Source organism: Anas acuta, chromosome 14 (assembly GCF_963932015.1).
Source record: "Anas acuta chromosome 14, bAnaAcu1.1, whole genome shotgun sequence".
NCBI lineage: Eukaryota > Metazoa > Chordata > Aves > Anseriformes > Anatidae > Anas > Anas acuta.
Window position 1 is genome coordinate 15,617,814 of NC_088992.1, and position 19,994 is coordinate 15,637,807.

The 19,994-nt window shown below is 38.8% G+C and overlaps 1 protein-coding gene across 5 annotated transcripts in view; it reads left to right on the top strand.

The window, feature by feature from the left end:
* Window positions 1-19,994, top strand: part of SLIT3 (slit guidance ligand 3) — a 522,497-nt gene that overhangs the window by 273,062 nt on the left and 229,441 nt on the right. For all 5 annotated transcript variants that reach the window (XM_068697690.1, XM_068697688.1, XM_068697686.1 and 2 more), the window contains one exon: window positions 373-444. In XM_068697690.1, coding sequence (XP_068553791.1) covers window positions 373-444 — 72 coding nt within the window. The remainder of the gene's footprint in view (window positions 1-372; window positions 445-19,994) is intronic.

The following is a 19,994-nucleotide window of genomic DNA, read 5'->3' on the forward strand; positions in this document are numbered from 1 at the left end:
ACAGCTCATAAACAGTAGTGTGGTGAGAAACATTTGCCTTTATGCTATGGGGTTGCAATTTTGAGGCCTAAGATTTATCTGCAGGTACTGTGACAGTGTGTCACAGCATTGTGCCTGTGTCATGCCCACATTTCAATGACATTTTCTGAAAGCTCTGGCATTTGTCTCAGACTCTGGTGGTTTTGGTTGGACAGTCATTTCAGCTCATGCCACAGACCTCTATGGAGACAATAAAAATTTAATGTATGTGTGGTGTAACAAATTCAGAAACATCTACTTTTCTAAGAATGTTTTGTTCCATTACATCACGTACATTTGAGAAATGTGTTCTTTTCGTTAACATAATTCATTTTTTTCTCTTCCCTTATCCAGAGACCTCAGTGAAAACCAGATAAAAGGAATTCCTAGAAAGGCCTTTCGAGGAATCATAGATGTGAAGAACTTGTAAGTAACCACTTCATTAATATATGTGGTAAAGAAAATTATCCCTTTGTGGTGAAGAAAATTACCCCTAGGTTACCTCTGGCAGTTACTATTCAAGTACAATGTGGTCAACTCTGCAACACAAAAGGGAGCAGTGGACCCTGCTGTGAACAGCAGGCTGTCATCAAGGGCCCCACGCGCTACTTTAGTCCACACATACACTGTGAAACACACCTGGGGAAGTTTTGAGCAAATAAAAAGGTACACTTAAAGGCTTTACCTCTCCCTGTAGTGTTGCTTCAAAATCCAGTGAAATCATGATACAAACCTTGAAGCATAGCCTTTTGGGAGGTGAGATTGAGATATTTTGCTTAGCTAAAATTTGACAGTCTTTTGAAAATTAATGTTTTTTTACAAGCAACTAAAGGAAGAAAAAATGCTTTTGTTGTTTGTGTTAATGAAGCTTGTCTGTCTTAGATTGGCCTTTGCCATTTTAAAAAATCTAGTTATAAAAATGTGTATAGAAAGACAGTTGGTTCTGTATTTCCAGGGCTGTTTATTTTGTGTAATAGAAATGCACATCCATGCACAAACACTGGTATTTCACCAGTGAATACAATGTGGATTGCAAAAGGAGATAACAGCCAGCAAGCTGGCAGAAGAAAAGCAGAATTTCCTGAGCAAGCTGTCAGCCATGCTCAGAGCCATTGGTATTAGCAGAGTTACCTCACCAATAGCTCAGGTGGAATCTCAAACATAAAATGCAGTAAGGGTAGCATAAATAGTGTGGATTTTTTTTACTTTACTTAGCATAAAAATCAGCTGAAGGGGATATAAAAAGAAACACATCTATGAACAGCCTGGCAACATACTTGTCCTCTCCCCTCCTCATTGAACCTCCTAAGTTCCCAAACTAAACTTTTTCTACAGGCAGCACGGAAACTGTTAAGGGTGGTCAGCATGAGTCAGAGCACCTGCATCCCAGGGCCAAGCACAATTCTTACACTTTCTCTGTAATAATGCATTAATGCTGTATTGCAAGTGTTGTCACATCACTGAGTAGTGCAAGGGAAATGGTGCTACAAGACAAAAGCTGCATCTTACCTCCCCCAGGCTGGGAAAAATAGGCACAGGAGCAATGCTGTGAGATGCTCCCTGCTTTCTCTGAGCCCTCTGCAAGGTTCCCTTGGACTCTTTGGCATAAGGAGAATGTGAAGACTTCTACATGTCATGTAGCATTAACAGCTGTTTCTGCAGGCATTTGGCACGCTAAGCTTGTGATTCTTTAATGGTTTGTTACTTTCTTCTATTCAACAGTGAGTTCAGATTTTCAGGCATGGTGGCTTTTTTCCTGAATGCCATACTGAGAAAGCACCTCTTAAGGAAGTACGTTATATTCATCTAAACCTGGGCTTTTATGTTTCCCTTCAGTGGAAGAGTGTTAGAGGACCTGTGTGAACAGGTCTAGTTCTTAAGACAGGAAAAAAGAGTGAAAACTCCGGAGAATATAGCTTATCGAGGGGAGAAGTTTGTGGATTTTAGACAAAAGCACAATGCTTTTGTCATGTTAGAGTGAACTTTACTTACTCTGTGTAATCTAGAGGAACAATAGATGGTGTTTTGTTTCAGAAAATCTAGCTTTCCCAGCCATAATTCACTGTTAGTTGTCTAACTTCATTTAAAATAGCAAAGTTTGCATTCAGAGTTGATTTACGCCTCTCTGGTGAGCTGTCAGAAAAATCACAGGTGTTCTTTGATTTATGCAGCCAGCCTCAGCACAGAAGGAATCGGGGTCTCACCTTTGCGTGAGCTGATATCAAGGGATGGCTGGCTGGAGTACTTACACAGACTCTATAAATGTCAGGATCTAAAGCTTTAATAAAAATCGTGACTGTCAAGTTAGGCAGTATCTATTATTTTGCTGTAAAAGGCACAGTATCAGAAGGGCTTCCTTGCAGTCACTCTTTCCACCTTTCAGCAATACTGATGTTATCCCAGAGACAAAATAATTCTGGCTGGAAGCCACCTCTGGAGGTCATCTAGTTCAACCTCAAGCTCTGTAGGAGCACAGAGCCCAGTGCTCTAATTAACAGATCTGCTTATTTCAGCCACAAGTCCTGATTATTGTTTAGACACGTAGTAGGAGAAGCAGACTTTTCACTAAGATCTGCGTTTACTCCTTGCTAACGAATGCATGAATTTTATGTCCCGAGTGGTTCATTATGATGACCATTACTTCCAGTCAAAGACCAGCGGCCTACAAGTTGCTGAGAAAAAATGGGACAAAGTCTTGCTGTTGGAAACATATTAAAATTTCTGCAGAGGTAACTGAGGGTGTGATGCAAGCTGAACAAAGTTAATATTTAAAACCTTAAGCAGAAAGCTTAAACATGCCAGTTCCCATTCTCAGCCTGGCTTTGGCAGCCAACACGCTCCCTTCAGAGTCACAGAAATGACCATGCCAATGAGCACGAGTGTTTGAGCACCTAGAGGAAGAAAATGAGTCTCTGCTTTTCAGTGCCATTCAGCTGTTCGAACACCTGCACTGCTAATCTCCTGGTGGCTCTCTGTCTTATATGCACTAATGTGATAGCAGCAGGCTTGGCTGTTTCTATGGTTATCAATTTGCAGATTTATTGTACTGGTTCAGAGTTCTTTCAGCCTATAAAGCACGTTTTTAAGGGATCTTTGAGACTTAGACAAGAAATAGCTACATATTCCCCCATACTCCTCAACCTTTTCTAATTTATCTTTAGAACTTACGTAGGAAAAGGCTGGCATTGAATTATCTCTGTTTTCATGGCATAACATTTACCATGGCCTCAAATTCTAAGTTTCATGGAAAAAAAAAAATACCTCTGTAGGTATTAAGGGCTCCCAATTAACACTGTTTTTAACATCAGCTTGGAAAGGTTCCCTTCATAAAAATTGTACAACAGTTGATGCAGGAGACTAAGGCAGGGCACAAATTCCCTTTGGATACAGGAAATACACAGTGCAAGGGCTTAGTAAGAATTAGAGCTGGTGCTGTGGGCAAACTCAGCAAGAACAGCCCTACCTCGGCATGGCCGTAGCAGCGAGCCCCACAAAAGGAGTATAGTGGTGTAAACTGACTGACTGCATGCTGCTGCATTGCTGGGGAAGGACAGCAAGATGTTGGGGATCACTGTCTAGCAGCAGGATTGCAGAACTGGAAAATACAGTTTTGGCCATTTAGAAAAATTAAACATTAAGATGATAGGAAAGGAAAAAAGTAAGAGTTAGAGAAAGCAGTGTTTTGGGATATTTTTCACCATGCCTTTCTTTTTGAACAGTGAAAGCTTTTCATCTGTTATTCTCTTAGCAGAGCAGGGAGCTCAGGAAAATGGTCTCACATTAGGGCTATGCTAAATAAGAGCTTTTAAATGTCATGGAGGCCAATGTTTTGCACAAGACAGAGACAAAGCTGAGGCTGGCAAAATGAGGATTTAAAACTCCCAAGGGGGAGATGTTTAGTTGTGTGAATTATTTTCATATGAAGAGTTTTCTGCCATTTGACTGTGAAATGCAGAGGAAGAATCTGCTCAGAGAAAGAAAAATCTAGTGAGTTTATTTCTAATTAAAATGTAGAAACAATTATCTGGCTTTTAGAAAGTCTCAGGAAATGTCCATTATGAATAATGCATTTATATAGGAATCTGGCATGAATTGAGACTTTGCAAGTATTGTAGAATAGATGCCGAAATGCTCCTCACTGGTCGGATAAGGGGTTGAACAAGCAAGGGCAAGAGAGAGCCAGCTTGCAGTGCACACCTGTACTCAATTTCTCTTACAGAACAGGAAATGTTTCTTGCAGGAATCTAGCCCCAAGTAAAAACACTTATTTCAAGAATTAAAGAATATAGATTTGGGTCTTGTTGAGCTTTGGGCTAACTCAGCACTGTCAGCAGTGGTCTTCCATCATAAAAATATATAGAGTCGCTGCTTGGATTTCTGCACGTTTCCCCTGCTTGTTTCACATCTTGGCATCCAGCTGAGTGTTTCTCTGCTGAAGCATTCCTGCAATTTGTGTTGAATTCGGCCTGCCCAGTCCACTTTGCTGAGGGCAGGCCAATTCCCAGAACAGGGATATGCAGAAGTTGAGTCAAACAAAGATCCTGTACTAGCAAAAGCCATTCTGTGAAGATGCTGCCTGTGCATACTGGCGGTGAGCTCCCAGCTTTTCCTCTCATTGTGCTCTCTTCAGCACTGTGAAGCTGACCGTAAGCAGTCGAGCTGCATGGGGATCGCAAAGCATTGCAGAAACAATCATCTTGGAGCCATGATGATGTCGGGGATAGTGGTTTTGTAGGGATCACTCCTCCATAAGAAATGCGCAGGACAGATTTAAAAGATCTGGGCACCTTGCTGCCCTGTGTCCTTTTGCTGTCTCCTGGCAGAATTTTGGTCCTTTCTTTTTGCAGCATTGCAGTAAGGAAAATCAATAGGTTTACCAGCAAGCAGAGAACTGTCTGAATTAAAATGGCAACACTCTGGCTGTGTTTCCCCAAGCCTTTGCTCCGTTGCCACTCATTCTGATCTTGCACCTTCCAAACTGAAAGGAAAGCTACTTGTGTAAACAGGGCGAGTGCAGGCGAACATCTGGGACAGGCAGAGTGCCCTGACGTGCTGTCAGCACCTCTGCCTGCGCAGCCTCCAAGACCCACACCAAGGAGCAAATGCTGATGGCAGGGCCAGGTGGTAGGAGCTGGCCCGTATCTGTACCAGTACAGACCACGGAAACGGACTGATTGAGTGAAAGGAAAACACGCACAGGTGTGCAGTGTGGTTGCAGGGAGAGCAACAGTGCAGCGGGGTAAAGGGGGAGTCAGGCTGACGGTGAATGCCACACAGAGCTAGAGCCACCTTCAGTTACAGTTACTGATACATATGCCTTGGGGTTTGTTTGTGTCATTTCTTGTTCTTGAGTCACTAGAACGCAGTGCTGTGTATATCCATCTTCTGTCTTTTTCCTTTTATAGGCTTTTACTAAAAGATAGAATTCTGTAGCATTAGGATGCAGAAAAACACAAGCTGACAGGTTTATCTGCTATGATAATATGGGCCCATTGCACGTGTCCAAATATTTTGCAGCCACACATAGGATAATAGCTCATATTACTGCATCCATATGCCACTTTCCATATAGCCTGGGGCCACTTGGGAAATTGTGAGTAATGTTCTGCTCTATAGCCCTAAAGATTCCCTTGGAGGAAGAAATTCAACGTTTAGTGTGTTTAAAATATGCAGATATATGTCAGTACATATGTAACATTTACCACTTCAGTAAGTCAGTACACGTTTATCTTCTGAGTACTTACATTATCTGTCCAACATAAAAAATTAGAGCTATATAAGTAGTACTAAATATATTTGTGACTATTGGTTTCAGTTTCTTATTTGCTAAATGGCTTTTCTTGGAAGATACCCTCACTTTTTCTGCATGCACCTACTATTAGCATTGATCCACATGAGTTTTACAGAAATTAAACATCTAGATTGCACATTCAGGTTTTGGAAAAAGCTGATTTTGCCCTTTACATTGAAAGGTATCTTGCATTCATCTACACAAAACAAAAATGTTCCTATGTCATTTTTTTTATCCATTGCAACTCATCACTGCGGAGTGTATTTTTAATATTCACCATTCAGCTATAGAATAGGAATAATAAAATATACCTGTCAAATTAATTAAAATGATGAATAAGCTCAAGGAAATGATGATTGATATGTGTGCAGCCATTTCACTAGCAGAAAGAAAATGATTGTGAATTATTTACTGTATGTAAATATTTAGTATATCTCCATGAAAGGTTGTACTAGAAACTTGTAATAGGAACTAAAGGCTGGATTCTCGAAGGAAACTACTATCCTGAGCCCTCTGAAATTTCTGGCTTAGATTTCTTGACATTTACGTACAGCCTTCAGTTCTACTGTTGCTTTTGCAATAAATAAATAAATATTTTTTTTTTTTTTTTAAAAAAAAAGGAAGACAAAAGTTGGTGAGATTTTCCACTTGTTTGGTGTAAAATCTGGAATAAATCTACTGAAGTCCATGCTTGACCTTAAGTAAAAGCAATGAATGGCTGGAGGAAAATCAGTTACTGCATGGTGGCTTGTGCATATGCTTATGTATCTTTCAGTAGCCTGAACAATAGGTGTCAGTACATGATGATGTGCATAAAAGGCACAGTATATTTTTAATATCAATAAATTCAAATTTTAAGAACATCAATGTGAAATCTGTCCCATAATACAAATTTCTTTGATCTCAGCTGGTGTTTTAAAGTGTTTTCAGAGCTGGCAAAAGGGTTCAGAGGTAATGAAACCAGGTCAGATATTTGGAAATACTTGCTAGAGACAAACATCTTGCAGTCTTCAGCAGGTGAAAATATGAAGAAAAAATATGTTAATAATTAAAAAATTGTTAATAATTTTCCCTTCTGTTTGTAAATTCACACTGTACTCCTTCACAGTGTACTCCTTTCTATCTCCTGTATTTGTATTCACTGTGATAGTGACTGTAAAGAATTGAAGAGAGATCTCTGTGGCCTTCACGTTTGCCTTCCTGAAAATTCTATTGTAATGCAGCATTATTGGAACTTTAACATGTTACTAGCTTTCCTCTTTCCATGGAGAAACATCACCTGTGGTGTAAGTTAATTTTATAAATATATTAGTTTGAGCTTTTGCCATCTGTTCTACCTCTTATAAACGCAAAATGCATGTATTCCACAATTACCCCATTAAAAAGATATGATTGATTGAAATGCACATGCCTGTTCCCAGCACAATGCAGAATGCATCTAAGGTGAGATTTACAAAACCAAGCACAAAGTCTTACTCGTAAGTGGACAATTTGCAATAGTGGTGTTTATTTCCTTACGTCTTCGCTTGGTCTCATGCAGAGGGCCAGCACGCCAAGCACACAGAACTTCATTGCCTTATTGGCCTCTGAAGAGTCATGCCCCGCTGTTGCAGGAACTGACTATGGCTGCATATCATAATTTTGCTTGGGGAACTGCTGCTAGCTATACAGCCTGAGGACAGTTTGGCACAGATGCTGCTTTCTTTCCGCTTTTCTAGTTTATTCAGTTCTGAATCATTAACATTTAAAATCTACCTTTCTAAATAACCTGTCTTCTCCTATTTTTTAGTAAAACTTGGAGGTAAAATGCAAGAAAATCTGAAGGCTGCGCAGCCTGACTTCTGGCAGGCAGGGAGATGTAGGGAGGAATTGCATTTTTGCATCAGTCCCCAGCTGAAGGTGCCTTACTGCTTGCCCTGTCCCTTTTACAGCAGGAACATCACAGCTATCTTGGAATAGTGCCTCCTGAATAGCCGTGTTCTCTACCAGGTTATCATGATAGTCAAGCAATGTTACGTTTTCCAAATGTCATTACAATCCTGAAACTTCTGCATGTATCTGTTTTTGCATCGTAAGGAGACATCATTATTCAAATTTGGGAATAAAGTTTAGAGGAATTTAGAGGAGTTTTTGCACTGTCTTCTGGTGCTAAAGGGTGCCAGTTCAGCAGTAATCTTGCTAGCTAGTGAGCCAATTTCAAACTTCACAGAAAACTTTTATGAATGCTCTGCAGCAGTGTTGTGTCAGCTCTTCACCTGGCGAGCTGCAGGGATTGGTCCTAACCTGCAGCATCGTTCTGTTTTACGAGAGGGACTGCCAAAGAGAACACTGCTGGCTTTCTGTGTTCCTGAACAACCTGGGATGGTCCCAAGTGCATAAGGGCGAAATAGCAGAACTGTACACAGGCTAATAAGCTGCAAATTCTGCAACACGTGATAAATACTGGAAAACTCCAGAACTATTTCATGAAGTATTTAAATGTTTTCTGTATTTGCTAGTACGATTAGGCCATGCTCACATTTTTTAGAACACATCTTGCTTTATGTAATCCCCTTTCCCATGTCCCTAGCTAATAAATAAAACACCAGGTGGATTAGCCAGCACAGAATGATCTTAAATCTGTTGAATGTGCTAAACTACCATTTGTATCTCACTTGAGATTGATTTCGCAGATTTGAAAACACACCACTGATGTGTTTTAAATGAAAACACCTGCATTAAGTAGAGTGGCTGTCTACTCTGTTCTTCTGTCCCATTGCATTTCAGGGCGTATTTGTTTTGTGGGTGCCCGTGGTTGTGGGCTTGGCCAGCCACGAGGGACATGTCACCAACAACTCATTAAAAGCCAAATCATCACTGCCAAGAAACACATTTCTTCACTGCAAAGGTTGATTTCTCCTGAGTAAAATGCCAGATAAATAGAAGCTGAAATACCTCTTAAGTGTGCTCTACCAATAAAATAGAAGTACATAATCCAACAGTATGTAGTAGTCTAGAATATGTGTGTTGGTAGCATTTAGTATGGTGACATTTAATATTTTCTAAATCTTTAATATTTTGATGAGAATCAGAGCGGAATACCTCCATGATAACGCTATACATAATTTTGATTCACTCAACTTTTGTATTCATATGTCCACTATAATTTTCAGTATCATTTTTCAGACAAACCACAGATTTTAAAATATTTACTGCAGACTTAAGATAAGCATAAATACCAATTTTATTTTATATTCTTATTTTCAGGAAATGCATTTGAAACATCATTTAAAGGCTGCACTTTCCTTGTTCACATGGTAAAAGCCTAACACTGCTGACAATAAAGACAAAGTGTACCATACAAGCCTAAGCTGCCCCTTCCATCTCCTTCATATTCCCATCTCCTCCATATTCTGTTCTGATCTTTCCTATGCTTTTCATTTTGCATAATTTATTGCCTTCACCTGCCTAAGAGGGCTTCTTCTGCAAATTAGTAACGCAGCTCTCTAAGGTGATCCTCAGTGGGGGCTTGAGAGCAAGCCAGAGACCCGCCAGGAAACCAGCGCCTCTGCCCAGCGATGGGAGCAGATCGCACAGGAGGCTGGAAAGGTTTAGCAGTTGTGTCTGAGAAGTCCAGGCTTGATGGTGATTTTTAAAATTTGTAGTGAGCTTTCTGTTTGATTAAGGGGAAAACAGTTTTAAAAAAAAAATAAAAATAAAAATAAAAAATCAGGAATCTAGAGATAGAAGCTGTATGCAATTATTTTGCTTAAATGTCACATCTGCGTGAATTTTTAAATGAGGCCACAAGCTCCATGTCCCCAGCTTGGTGAGGGAAGACCTCACCACTGGGTTTGAGTGAGGTCCCTTATCTGGTGTTTGAGATCAACTATAAAAAGTTACTGTGATTGCTGATATTTCCAGGGATTACTTACCTGCTTACATATTTTGCTGAGATCTGCTCAGTGCTTTCTGGGTTCATTATTCGTTATCCTAATGAAACATAGATAAATTTGATGCAGCACCCATGCTGCAGCAATGCTTTTATATAGAGAATAATGAATAGCAGATTTGGCCCTTTTCTGGTTTAATAGTCTTACAAAAGTCTCTTTGACAGAAATGTGTTCCAGAAAATACCATGATTTAAAAACGGGCTATGTGGTATTCTTACTGTCCTTTTGATATAAAACTTGATTAAAATGGGATGTGACATCAGCTGAAAAAAGTATGAAAATCAAATTTTCTTTATTTTGTACTTTTTTAGGTGAACCTATGCCTACGGTTTATCTTTAGATAATTTATGCTGTCTTTGTGCCATACCTTAATTTTGAATACATTTGTTGAAAATTTCCTGTAGCATTCATCTAGGCTTGTCAAAGGAGCTTTTATTCTGAAAGAAAAAAAAAAAAGTACTGGTTTTAATTATAATTCTAAATAGCTTCATAACCACTGTGAACTCTGAATTTACATCATTTTTATGATAGCCACACCATTCCAGGTTTATTGATTTTGTCATTTGCTTCATTACATTTAATGCAAACCTTTTGTATGGAATTATTCTGGTGCTGAGCTGGGCACGGAGGGGTCAGCGTGCGTAGTCTCTAGCCAAAACAGCACAGCAATATCATTTCAGTGCAGACTCCACAAATAAACGTGGGTTGTAAATACCAGCAGAATAAAGTTTGCCTTCTCCCCTCGACCTTTCCAGTTGGACAAAGTTAAACCAGAACATGAGGCATCTTTCCCCTCCACACACCCTGCTGGGTTTCAGCAGGACTGCAGCAGTACAGGGCATGTCCCCAGTGCTGAGGGTCCAGAGGGGGCTTGTGGCAGGGTGCAGGTACCGCGCAGCCCCTCCAGTGCCACCATCTGCTGGGACTTGTCTGGCACGAGCAGCCCTGAGCAAAATGGGGAATTTACCTCCAGCAAAGGGGCCTACAGGGAGTGCTGACCTGCTGCCTCCAAGAAGGTTTGAAGAGCCAGTGTGCTTTTTGGGTTTCAAGGCTGAGATACCACAGGTTTCTGCCATCTCAAGCTGTTTTACCATTTCATTGGGATTAAGTTTTGTTGTTTTTTTTTTTCATCTTGTAAATAGACAGCAGTGTTTTTGGATTTGTTGTTGGATTTTATTCACCTTTTAAAGTGAATAAAACAACTTTAATTCTTAATGCTGCATCACTTTTCTGTTTAACACAATTGTTATTTTTAAGAATTATTTCTTTTTTTAAAAAATGTGATGAATAAAGCAGTCCAAAACAGGTAGATGAATGAGTAAGACTTTTTTTTTCCATGAGGCAATGACTTAGGTGCAAAAGTTAATTTCAGTAATTGATCAGGGAACTAGATTTCTTGCCCTGTTCTTCCTTGACCACAGAATAAGATGGATGTTCCCCCCTTCCTGACCCCTCCTTAGAAAGGCTGCTCCTTGCCTATTGTCAGCGCTCAGTTCAGCTGCAGCTTTCTGTGTGCAGAAACTGGACATTCAAAACAACAGCAGAGTCCTTCTAGTTTCTTGCCACATTCAAAGCCCAGAAGGGAATGATTATGTTGCTCATTCAGTGATTCCGTCTGTTGTATGGCTTCGCTGTAGTGCAGTTGGGTGGCTCCATGAGATAAAGTGACCACAGGAAAATAAAGCTACTTGCTATTCAGTTCAGGCTGAAATTGTTATGTCTTGAAAACATTTTGGAGGAGGAAGAAATGTAATGGCATAATTGTATTTTACAGTCTTTTAATCATAAATGGGGTTTATATGAACATATGTTCACCATGTTTATACAGCAAGTGGTATTATACAGTTCTTTTATGCAACTAACGTGCTGCATCACTCAAAAATTTCCTCTAAAGAAGCTGAGATCATGTAAATCACACAAGGATATTAAGAAGATCCAGTGAAGCATTCTTCTTTTCTTTTATTTAAAAGAATAATGTTTGTGTTTGCGATCTGCAATGTTTACTTCCAATGTAAAAGGAGGATCTAACTTTAAGTGAAGCACAGAGGGAATCCTCAGACACTCAAATATTTGTTATGAGATTAATAAAAATAATGTAATGGTGATGATCTAGGTATAAATCTGATAGTAGCATTAACAAAATACATCTGAGGTTGGCAACGATAAAAATCCTTTTGTTTAAGACCAGATGACAGAAGGTGAAAGCAAGATAGGGGCATTGGAAAGGGCTGTTAGATGACGATCTCATTTGTACAGCTGATTTCTACTACAGAATATCATTTTCCTCCTCTTTTTTTTTTTTCCTACCAAAAGCCTGTGGGATCTAATTTTGCTTTTGTTTACCCTTTGGTAGTCCCATAAATGTCAAAGAAACAAATGAGAGAATTCTATCTTCATGTAGAAGTAAGCTCTGCTTCAGTCCTTTGTATTTTTTTAAAGCTCTTTTTTTGAGGTATTTTTTCCAAATCATTGAACAAAGGTACAGTAACGCTCTGATAATATTTGTGCACAGCTTGCCCCAGGTGCTATTTTTACATTTAGAATTCTTCTTCCTTTCTCTTGTTTTACCGGAAAAGGCAAGGATTTCTTAATCCTTCTTTTGAAGGAACATGACTTTCACTAGTGGTCAAGATTATTTCACTATGTAATTTTGGCTCAATATCCTGTGAGTCAAAAGTTGCTTAGAATACAGTTGTGATATGATGCTAGAATACGACATGATTACTTTCCCCTAAAAAAGAAGCCATAAATTAATTCTCATTTTAATAGCTAACCTGATGTGCCTGGATAGAGCTGTGACGTGGTGCCCAAGACTTGTTAACGCAAATGGTTTGCAGAGATTCCTATAAGCAGTTCTTGCTGCATTTCCAGGTGTATGACACATCCATTGTACTGCTCAGCACAGCAAAACGTTGCTTTTTGCTAATGTTAAAAACTACTTGCCCGATGTGGGAAAGGGACCCTTCTGCTTTTGAACATTTGTATTTGAACAAAGTTGAATTCTGCTTTCTGCTTTCTTTTGTAGCCCCATAGACAAGTTTTACCCTCAAAACTGCTTTACTTTGTATTTAATTGATATGGTTAAGCTCAGCTGTTATGCAGCAGCACCTATGGGTTACGTCCTGCTTTTAAAACTGGCCTTGCAAGGAAAATGACTGCAGCAAGGAGGTTGAGTTGGTTGTCTGGACTGGCCCCTGAAGAACAGGGCTAGCAGTTGTCTGAACTGTTTTGCTGGGGATTTACTGGGGGTGGGGTGTTGGGTTGGGTTGTTTTTTTGTTTTCTGTTTTGTTTTTTAGCTCTTTGCTCTGAACTCTTGGCTTTTCAAAGATGTGGCTCTCATGCTTCTCATGGAGCAGCTGGAAAGCATAATTAAGGGTTAATGCTCAGGCGCGGGGAGGTGGGGGGGTAAGCAGTGAGCTCTTGTCAATGAGTTAGGCAAGCTGCACTCTCAGCAGAATGACTGAGAAGGATGGGAGAAATGTGCTGTGAAGCCAAGGTTGTGCAGGTATCCTCTTTGCCTACTTACAAAAGATTTGTTGCTTTGATTGCAAGGGAGAAAACTTGGGCTTTTCTCTGCCCATTTTATTTAAGTGCTTTCACATTTCAATATGAGTTAGACGTTTGAGATTTTGTTTAAAGGGTCAGCTAAGGTAACTGGTATGCTCTTTTCATCCAAAACTGCTGCCTAATCTTACTTGGGAGTAAAAGTTTTCTTGCACAAGACTTCCTTTTTGTTATGGCAATCCTGGCAGAGGAAGCAGCTGTCTATGCTATGAATAGATTTATGGATTAATGTCAGGAAAAAAATATAATAATAAAAAAAAACACCACTTAGCAAGAAAGTTTCAAAGCCATATGGATTAAGTTGCGTTTTAAGAGTCTCTGCTAATGGCTTCAGTTTTGTTAGGATTGTAGAATCATTATTCAGAGGCTGATAAGTAAATGTGAATGAACAGTTTAGACATGTAGCCATTTATTTTTAAGAAATCACAATGTCTAAAATGACCTGGAGGTAGGTGTTATTATTTTTCAAATGACATATTTTTATTCAGAAAATGAAAACTAAGATACCTGCAAACAAAAATATTGAAGTCTGTATCTTCTAGGGATTCTATATAAAAACCTGCAATATTTCCTGTTGAAGTAAGGTATAAGTAAGCTATAAAAATTAGTTGACCATATTTCTAATAATAAACCTCTCTTTCTCTCTCTCTCTCTCTCTCTCTTTTTTTTTTCTCCTTAAATTAGGAATATAGTTAGTTATTTCATTATGCTGTTTTTACCAGTTTTGAATGGAATGGATTAATTCTTTCACATTTGTGCTCATTAAAAATCCTGCTTTTATATTTAAATTCTGACTTTTAAGTTACCTTACTAGAGCCTTCTGCAAGACAGAATAAAGCCCTTTGGAGGCGACCTATCATCCTGTTTTGGCAGTGCATGCTGTCTTGGAGATCGTGGTTATCCCTTGGTACTGGGATTTCAAAACCACGAAATTTCAGATCCCAGGTCAAGTTATTCCAACAGTTAATCTCATCTAGCTAATAATGATCCAGAAGGAAAGATAAAAGAAAGACTTTGTTATCCAGCTATTTTTAAGTTCCATCTAAGAACCAAGCTTACATGTTGATATTGGGTACCAATAGGGTTTTTGATGATATTTTTACTTCCAAGTACTGCAATTCAGTAAAGCTTTACATTATACATTTTACCTATATGTTTATAAATTTACTGTGTGACAATAGTCACATTATCAATAATTATCCATTGCAGTAAGTGACATTCAGTATGTCTGTGATATAAACTCACCCTATTCTATCCTTTGTGTTAGTACTTTACATGTCCTGAGGCCAGAGAGGCATATTTTAATTTAGAAATGATGTAGGTAAGTGGAACTGGAAGCAGTGCATTCAGTTCCTGAAATTTTATAAAACCTCATTGTGCTGCTGACAGCTGTGCATCTGCAGGGCGGATGAATAAATGTATTAAAGAATGAGGCACTCCAATACTACAGTGATCATATAAGTGCCAAAAATAGATGAATACCATTTGCTTTTGTGAATTAAATAAAGTAGTCCTACAGTTTCATGTAGGAGGAAAGCAACAGTCCGTGGTGAATATGTGGAAGACTTGTCACATATGCTCTGTGCCCTGTTCCTGCAGGATATATGGTAGTTCCACACTGATTTGGTAAAACATTGTTCAGAAAGTTAAAGATCTGCTTACAAAAACTGCACGTAGTGATCCAAACATATTGGATGCTTATGGCTTGTATGGATGTTCAAATAGGAACATTTGTTCCAAAATGCTTGTAAACATAAATCTGCAGGATGGATTGCTGTCCTTACTCTGGGTGATACACATTTCACAGATGACATAAATTTGGCTGGCTTGAAAACAATAAAACAAAATGGCTTTATTTTTGGCAACAGTGATACAGTTTGTTGTATATTTCCGTAGCACTTTTCAAAGTATTTCAAACTTGATGTGATTGCTAGGTCCCGATATGAGCAAGAGCAACGATATTTTTGGTTTCCATTTAATATATCAGGTCCCTTATTTGTTTTCATTTCCTAACATCTTCTCTGGGTTTCCTTTTGATTGACTTTTCTTTAAAATTCTTTTTTTTTTTTCTTTCTAGAAATTAGTTATTTTTTCCTAACTCTTCTTGTTCCGTATATGCCCTGTTAACTCTTTGAGGCTATTGTAATGTGCAGGCAAAGGCGTTGTGGTGACTGTGTAGGTGAGTTTTACAAGTGCTCCAACTTTAGTGTAGATTTGGGCAGAGAGGTGGGTGGCAGAGGAATACAAGCCACAGAGGAATAGGTTGTGTGACACCTTCTTAAAAAGTGTCGTGGGATGACTAACTTGAGCCTGGATAACTACCAGAGGAAGGTGGATGGATCTTCAAATGCTCATGTAACTGCACAATGAACATTAAATTTCTGTGGGTGAGCTTGGTCAGTGCTGATAAGGAGGAGTCACATTTAGATTGGCCTGTTCAGGACTCATGCAGACAGAAATGAGGTTTCCTCCCCCACAGACTTCACCATGTAACAGACAGGGCAAGACAACACAATGCTCACATCTGAATCAAAAAGTTCTGGATTTGGAGAAGAAAGTTCAGCAGTTAAAGCTGAGTGAATTAGAATTTCTCACCTAAACTTGCCCATATGTTTATCCAGTATTGATTACAAGTCAGCCGCAGGTCTGACTTGCAAAATGAGGTACAGTGCTAAGAAATGACAATTAGGAAAGCACTTAAAAAACAAGGTTAAGGAAGTTGCATGTACAGCAAAGCAAATGCCAGAGAAAAAATCTCAAATATTTTTATAGTATCCATTGCTGGCAGTGCTTTATACCTTAAGAGTAGAGTTATATGATTTAGTGGCCTTTATTTATTAGAATAAAGTTCATGTCTCAAAAGCAGACGTGCCGCTGTCTGGTTAATGTAAAAGGGAAGACTGTTTGGTGGAGGCATAAAGAAGTGGTAAAAACCAACCTGGAAGCAAACTACCCCACATGCTCTTCATCATAAGTACCACTTACTTACCCTAAAATCAAAGCCCACACCTGTATTAAAGGTGAAATGGCCTGCCCTTTGTAGCTCTGTAGGAAAGCTTCTGAGCCTATGCTAAGCAGGATCAGTACTGGAAGCCTCTACCAGAGTGTTTTAAAGCTAATGCAGCATCTTGAAATATGTAGTGTTCATTGACCATGCTCCAGTGAGTATGAGATTCGTTATTATTCTGGCACTTCGTAAATGTTGAAGAACTGAGTGCAACCATGACTAAATTAATAAATAGATAACAAAGCACCCAAAACTCTAAATAAGGCACTGAAACACTCAGAGCTCTTCATCCCCCTCTAGTATTAAATGGCCATTTTTGTTTTAAAGCATTGTGATGAACCAATATCTCTTACCAAAATGTTTTGTAACAGCAGTCTGGAGGTTTATTACAAAAGATCTGATTTAAAGATTTGTTGGTGTGTTATTCTAAGATACTACAGTTCATAGACGCGAGATGTTTGTTGTTTGGGTATTCATCCAGCTGTTAATATTCATTTCCAAATTTAAATTAAGCCATCAAAACACAAGAATCTCTACTGTTTTGCCCAAATTTAGCAGCCACGTAACACTGTCAACACATTGCTGTGACCTCATTCACATCCCTTACTATTATTTACTCCTAATTTTTGTCTGAAGATCTGGAAAACATTTTTCAAGTTATTGTATAACTGTAGGTGATAGAATTAATTTAACATAATATGTGATATTAAAGGGGCCAGATGTCTGGAGATCAAATGTCAAGATTCTTTTTTGCTCTGTCATCTCCCTAACTGTGTACAAGAGGTGCTTCTGGTGTCTGGCCCTTGAGTGAGTTTACCTTCTCTTAATTGCTAAGGTCTATCACATTTGCTCTCTGCCATAGCTTCTGTCTCATCATGTAATTTTCATGTTTGCTAAAAAAAGTCTAAGCCTCTTAAAGACACGAGAGCCCTAGTTTTCTTCTCAAAGCTGCATTTAGTAAATTATTAACGATGAGGATGTGTAAACACTCAAACATCAGATTTAACAAGATTTTTGCTAAGCACTCCTGTCAAATACAACCTTGTTGTTACACCCACCCGTTATCTTAGCAATATATGACATATGTGGGCATTTTTAGCCCCCCTCCCTGTGCGGCTGTAGCTCTCCCAGAAGGCAGCCAGGCAGGAGGTTGGGAAGCCCTCAGTGGTGTCCAGAGCGTGGTGAGCAGCAGCCTTGTGCTTTGCATCCAGGACATCCCCTCTTCTGCACTGTGGAGTGACCCTCCCTTGCTGCTTCACTTTTCAGAATTTCCTGCAGTCCTCTGAACCTGAGTGCTGCTGAAGCTGAGTTTTTAGAAATATTGATAGCCCCAAACAAGTTTTGTCTCTCTGACAAATGACAGCTGATATTGCATTAAAGGATGAAGCACCCTGTGTCTCTCATTTTTAAAAGTTTTGGTTCTGTAATGGATTTGTTGCTATATGGAACACACGCACAGAGTCTTTTTCAAGGAAATAAACCCCAAACCCCAGCTGCATGCTGCTATATTGATCTGCTCTAACAACTAGCCCGTGGAGGCTTGTTTTTCCTTCAAAGTGATCATGACTTACGCACTATTAGCTCCGTAGAAGTAAAACCATGATGTACATGAGCCTATGTAAAGCTTGAGCCTGTGTATAATGCGCATCATGGCAGGTGCCCCAGGCAGCAGGGCCATTGGGGCTGCCTGTGGTGGCACTGTGGCAGTGTCCCTGTCCTCAGGAAGGAGGCATGGGAGCCTCTGTGTTCCCCCAGCACTGCTGGCTCACAGAAGGGAAGAGGTTTTTAGGTCTGGTCGTGAGTGATGGCCACCATCAGAGGTAACTTCCAGCCCTTATTGCAGGCCAGGGACAGAAGGCAGCAGCTACTTATTGATCCTATTTCACCTGCAGCATTTAGGTGGATGCTTACCTTCTGCATCCCCTCTACGCCAAGCTCTTACGTTTCAAAGTTCTGATTATTTAAATTAAATTTCCCCATATTTTTTTCTCTATAAGTGTCCTGGTTTCAGATTTTCCAGAGTTTCATATTAACATTTTAATGATGTGATTTCTGATTAATATTCCTAATACAATTCCCTAGTTTGGATTGTTATCAATAGGGTGAATGATCAGTAACACCTTGGGATTAGAGCTTTTCTTTATGTGTGGTATTTGATCCTCATGAACCTGAAAATAACAATGAACAAAACAAAGATGTAAGTAAGTGGTAACCTTCCAATAATGTAAAAACTACTACAGTAAATAACTTTCATATTCTCTAACACCCATTTTATCTTTCTCATTCTTCCCCTTTTCCCCTTTGGGGCGATGGCAGAGGAGAACAACAGATGGTTATCAGTCAAGAGTAACTAGGGAAACCGCAAAACCTGCCCCAATTGCTATGGAGACAGCCATTTATGTGTTTGGTATGCACTATTTGTTACATCAGCAACCAGAAATAGGGTTTTTGTTTTAATTGTTCTAAAGTCCCTGATATTGAAAGGAAATCTTGGTTCTGTGTTTATTTATACTTGCGGCAAGAGGCAGGGCTCAACATGTTCATTCGGTACCTCAATTTTACATTAAGTTAATATCATCTCTGTTTTTTTGACAGCAACATTTTGAATTGAGTTAAATTATTAAACTTATACCAAGTGCTTCATACTTTCAAACAGTCTGCAGAGTAATTGTTTGTTTATAAGGAATTCCCATCCCCGATATTCCTCCCTCCTTATTTAACAGCCTGGCAGCATGGCTCTGGATATGACCAAAGACTGGGAACATGACTGTGCCCGATTATTTCATGCAGACAAGTTGTTTTTGCCCAGTGCTTCCACAACAGCTTCTGGTAAAACCACATCTCTCTTTTTTCTTTTATTTTTCGTTCATTTGTTCTTTTGTTCTTTCTTTCGTTCTTTTTTTTTTTTTTTTTTTTGATGGAATTTTGGAACACATAAAAATCCCAGAGGGAGATTTCAGCTGGATCACTGCAGCTCTGTCATCTGTGTTTCACACCACCAATTTACTCCACTTGGGAATTATTTTAACATTGAATTTAATGTATCAATTCCTCAAATTTTGCAATACAAGAAAGCTTTTATAAAATGTTTTTAGTAATGCTTCAATAAAGAGTACAAATTGTAAATGGAAAACGCATTAAAAGCTACTTTGAAATAACTTTATATTATTTCAATTTAATTGAATTTAGTATTGGTACAGACTACCATCTACTACTACTTACAGTGCATTCATTATCAACTTAAGGATAAGTTCTTTAGCTTGGTATGTGGGGAATTCTACAGAGATGTATCGAGTGACTTTTTTATTATTATTTTTATTTTTAACATTCTTAAAGGTATGTAAGGCATGGCTTGGAGACTAGGTAATCAATGTTGTAGAGTGCCCTTCTAATTCTTACAATTTATTGAACAGCCTCTTTAATACTAGGGTATAAATATTATGGGACAGTGATTGCACAGGCCCAGCAGTTTTTATTGGGAAAAAAAAAAAAAAAAGGAAAAGGTTTAAGGAAAATGTTATTTCCAAAGGAAATTGAGCTTCCTTTGGATACTTAATTAACAAAATCCATTTTCTTCTAACTACAGTTCAATAAGTATTTACCTTCCCTTGTATTGGCTATTGAAAAATCATCTATTTTAAATATTTTTTGTAAGGCAATGAATTTAATACGGACACTTAA